General features: G+C 54.4%; 1 protein-coding gene across 1 annotated transcript; it reads right to left on the reverse strand.

Annotated features, from left to right (window-relative positions):
* Positions 1 to 2,507: 2,507 nt before the first annotated feature.
* HOXA13 (homeobox A13) lies at positions 2,508 to 4,110 on the reverse strand. Its single transcript, XM_030943261.1, has 2 exons — positions 3,408 to 4,110; positions 2,508 to 2,800 (listed from the first exon to the last, which is right to left on the reverse strand). Exons 1-2 carry the CDS (start codon positions 4,078 to 4,080, stop codon positions 2,556 to 2,558), a joined length of 918 nt encoding a protein of 305 aa, XP_030799121.1. The 5' UTR covers positions 4,081 to 4,110; the 3' UTR covers positions 2,508 to 2,555.
* Positions 4,111 to 4,846: the final 736 nt, after the last annotated feature.

Consider the following 4,846-nt stretch of genomic DNA (forward strand, 5'->3'; position numbering starts at 1 on the left):
GGATTTCTCGCTCAGAAATTCCCTGACCGGCCTCAGAAGGGATGCATCCAAAATTCCCACGCTCCGCGGCCGCGGGTTTCCCGCGGCCTGAGAAACCACAGGGCTTCGCAGCCCGAGAAACCACAGCGGTTCACAGCCCCTGCGCGGCCGCACACGGCGGGAAGGCTAAAATCCCGAATGTAGGGCAAAGCCCCCGACACGAAAGCCTCCTGGAAAATAAATCCCGCTTCTGCAGGTAGTTTTCATGTCAGTTGTCGCACGAATGCCTTACAGTCAGATCTGAGGGACGGAAATCGCTCTGCGCTGATCCCTGCAGAGGTGGGTCCTTTTGAATTTCAGAAATGTAAGGCTAGAAGCGCACAGCGAGTGCGGTATATGATACCCTCTAAATGTACCGTAAAGGTTCCCCAATAGCTCTAATTAGAGCTACAGACCACCGCAGGAGACAGGCGGCTATGGCAAACTTCTCTTTGTGCCCGGTCAAGTCGCCCTCCACTCACGATCCTGGCCGGCCTGCGGTTCCTCGCACGGCAGCAGGCACCCCTTGGCCGGGCACCGCCTGGGCACCGTGTCAGCCCGGTTCAGCGCCGCCACCTCCAGAGACAGAGGGAGCACGGGACGCACAGCCTGCTCCGCGCCCTGCCTGGCACGTCCAGAGACATTTCACCCCGACATTTTCCGCGGCGTTCCGGGCGGAGCGGCGCTCCCGGCGCGCGATGCTGCGCGGGCGCGGCCAGGTGCGGACGCCGCCCCGCGCTGGCCACGAGGTGGCGCTGTCGGCCCGCGGATGCCGCCGGCGTCGGGAGCTGTCAAAAGTCAAGGTCACAAATCGGCTTTTTTCTCCTCAAGGTCAAGGTTTCGGGCCTTCCCCGTCCTGTCATCGCCACGCAGCCCCCCCACCGCCCCGTGGAGGCATCGGCAGGCCGGGCAGCGCGCCCCCATCCCAGGGGTCGGCCGCCGGCCTCCATTTCCCGGCGAGGGCTGCAGCGCTGCGCTCCTATCATCCTGGTCTTCCGCCCCCCGTCCCCCAGCGCGGCTGCAAAACCACTGTTTAACATTACCGAAACATTTATAGTTTAGGAACGCTGGTTATCAGGCGTGCCTGCCCACAGATAAACACCGCCAAGAAAAATAAAACAAAATCCACCATCTAGACAGAAGACACATGCTGAAAGACAACAGTATAACAATTATAAGACAGATACGTTATATTTTTTCTATTAAGTGTGCGTAGGAATGGAAAAAATAAAGAGTATTTCTTTCAGGTTTTATTACAGTGACTATTTTATTAACAGTATTAATACTACTATACTTCTACACGTCATGGGTTTTCAATTTTTTCAGTAGAAATATATAAAAAAAAGGGTGCATAAGTACATTTTCACAGTGCGCTGATTTCTTTTTATTTACAAGATAGCTTCTTATAGTGAATAAAAACAAAATAATGTGCTGGTTGAAATAACTGATTGGATTAAAAGGTGCTGTAAAAAGAATCCCTAAACATTCTACTGCGGCCTCAGAACAGACAATAAACAAGGAGAAACGACTAATTACTTATAGATCAAATATAGATTACATAAATCAAAATATTTCTGGGAAAAAAATGTATTTCAGTTCAAAGTTCTTGGGTATTTTTTCCCAGGCCATTTTTTTTCTACTGTAAAGAAATGCCAATATTCAAATATTAAAAATTTCCGGGGACTTAGAATATTAATTATTGAAGATTATTTCAGGTTTAAAATAGGCAGAGTCCTTTAAAATGTATCTATTGTATGGTCTGCAGGAGAAAAAAAATTAAAACCCCCAAACAGACAAAAAAATCCCAGTTTAGATGACAAGAATTAATCTGTGGAAAACAAAAAATAAAACCAAAAGACATCTCCAAGCAAATATTTTCCTTTCTATTCTCACTAACTTGCGATGTTTAGATTTACTATCAAGACAGATCCTCCACAGAACTTCCTTCATTACTGATGTCTCTGAAATCCTTATTCAGTACCTTCGAGGTTTATTATTACTTTTTGACAATAAATGCATTGCTTAAAAACATACAGTAATTGTAATTGTTTCACTATTGTTTACCTGAGCAGTCATTCAACATACAGTTTGGTTTGCAATGGAAGAAAACCAGATCATGTGTCCACATCGACCTCCTCACGTTAACCAGCTCTCGCATCGTGGCCACGAAGGGTCTTCTCTCAAATAGCAGGGTCCTAGAAGTATTTACAAGTTTCTCAGAAAATCGTGTCTAATTGAAAGTGTATCTCTCGGAGCTGGCCTTGTGGGCTGTACAGTCTGTCAGTGATACTGGCTGGCTGTTTGGGATTTCAGGAGAACTGTCAGTTTTCACCATTTTGCTACAGCAATATTTAAAAAAAAAAAAAAGAAGAAGAAAGAAGGCTATAATTCCAAAGATACAGATCTCTTGCTCTGAAAGAAGAGGTTCATTGTCTTTTCTCTTTTTAATTATTATTAATAATTACTTTAATCTGAACACACACACAAAAAAAAAAGTTCTGAAACTCTTGAATTGCTGCTTCTCCATTTTTAATCCATTAACTGGTAGTCTTCAATTTGTTGATCACTTTTTTCTCTTTGACCCTTCTGTTTTGGAACCAGATTGTGACCTGTCTCTCTGATAGATTTGTAGTCGCCGATATCCTCCTCCTCTTGTCTTTGGTTATGAATTTATTTGTAGCATATTCCCTTTCGAGTTCTTTTAACTGGACCTTTGTGTAAGGCACTCGTTTCTTTCTTCCACGTCTGTACGAGTTCGCATCCGAGGGATGAGAAACGACGTCTGGAACAGAAAAAGCGTGCAGGGAAGCGTTAGAAAATCGCTCGAACCGGTTAGGACATCTTCAAGAGATACAAGGACTAGGGTTAGAGCACACTCCTCCGCCTGCCCCGCTCCGATTTAGCTACTAAAGCCCCGCTCAGCACTGGGGACTCCTCTCTCCTGGCCACCGCAGGCAGCTTTTAGGCAGGGAAAGGCTCATTTCTGTCAGACAGACAAATAACAACAAACCCCATGTAGCTCGGCCAGGGACTCTGGAAAGGATCGAGAGGGGCTACGGAGATTTGCACAGCTCGCGTACTTCGTGGTCTATGGAAAATAATAGCACAGACCTTCCCGCGGCCCTTTTCAGCTGTTTCCTCTCCCGGGGCCGGCCAGGCGAGGCGGGATGTGCCGTGCGCCGGCGGGGGGCAGGGGGCGGCACCGGTGCCGTTCCAGCGGCGCTGGGGCATGTGTGGACCGGGGCGGGATGGGGCCGGGGACGGCGGGCGGGACGGCGAAGGGTCGGCCCGGGGCGGGTTATCCCGGAGCCCTGCCGGCGGGACACCGGGGAGAGGCGAGCGGGGCAGGATGGAAAGAAGAGACAGGGGGAGCCATGCAGGTGTATTACCCGGGAGAGTGGATTTCCAGAGGTGAGGCGGCTGGCTCTGCTCCTTGGGGCAGTACACTTGCCCGTTCCACCCGTTCGTGATGGCCCAAGGCTGGTAGCTGTCCATGGGGAGAAGGGGGTCGTGGCGCGGCTCGCCGGGGCCGCCGATGGCGGGCACCACGGGCATATCCAGATAACCGGGCACCGGCTGGTAGGGCCCGGCGGCGTAGCCCTGGTAGAAGGCGAACTCCTTGGCCCGCGACGTGAACTCCTCGCCAGAGACCGAGGTGTCCATGTACTTGTCGGCGAAGGTGGAGGCGGGCTGGGCGCAGGACTTGATGGCGTTGTGGTGGGTCATGCGACAGGGGTAGTAGCCGCTGCCGAAGTAGCCGTAGGGCAGCGCGGCGCCGGAGGAGCTCTGCACGGCGGCGGAGCAGGGGCTGCACTGCTTGACAGTGGGCTCGGCCATGCCGGCGGCGGGGGCCTCGCTGGAGGTGTAGGCGGCGGCGCTGGGGGCGGCCAGGGGCGCGGGGTGAGCCATCAGGTTGCGGCAGGGGTTGGCCGCCGCCGCCGCCGCGAAGTTGCTGCCGGCGTGAAACCCGTCCATGTTCTTATTGATCTCATCCAGGCTGTTGTCGTAGAGGAACATGACGGGCTCGATCCAGCGGGGGTGGAGGAGCACGGAGGCTGTCATAGCCCGCTCCGCATTGAGACTAGTGGCTCTTTTTTAAAAGCCCCAAAGACTGAAAAAAGAGATACTCAATCTCCGGGACTTGACCAGGGCTGACGCGCCAGCGTCGCGCCAGGCCGGCCCTCATTGGCCCGCTCGCCCCCACGTGATATGCAAAGCAGCTGATAAACATCTGAGGGAATAAAGTGGAGATAATTAAATAACGCAATCAGCGCGCGGGGCTGGGTCCCGGCCCGGGGCGCGGGCACGGGTGCGGGCGCGGGCGCGGTCCCGCCGCCGAGCGGGACGAGGGCGCCGCGGGGGGGGCGCCCGTCCCTTCTCCTTCCCTCCCTTCCTCCCTCCGGCCCTCCCTCGCCACCGAGGCGTGAGCTTCTTGGCCCCGTTGTTGCCGCGGCGCACCCCCCGAGGTGCGGGGCTCCCCTTGGCACCCCGCCTGATTTCTCCTTGCGCCGCTTTCCTCCAGCCCTCCCCGCCCCGAGCGCCGCGGAAAGCCCGGAGGCCTCCCCTCGTCTCGGGGGGAAGATGAGCCGCACCCCTTCTGCCCCTTCCTCCGCCGGCCTGAGCCGCCGCCTCTCCCCGGGGAGCGCTGGCGGGGCCCCGTCCGGGTGACGCGGAGAGCCCACCGCAAGCCGAGGGAGGAGAATCGTTCCTCCGCGCAACGCTGGGACACATAAGGCTGTCGAAACGGAGCCTCCCAGGGTCTTTTCTGGGTGTTTTCCTCCTTCCTTCCCGCCCGTCGAAAGCCCAAGACCCATCTCGCTCCTCTCGC

The sequence above is a fragment of the Camarhynchus parvulus genome, chromosome 2 (assembly GCF_901933205.1).
Source record: "Camarhynchus parvulus chromosome 2, STF_HiC, whole genome shotgun sequence".
Classification (NCBI taxonomy): domain Eukaryota; kingdom Metazoa; phylum Chordata; class Aves; order Passeriformes; family Thraupidae; genus Camarhynchus; species Camarhynchus parvulus.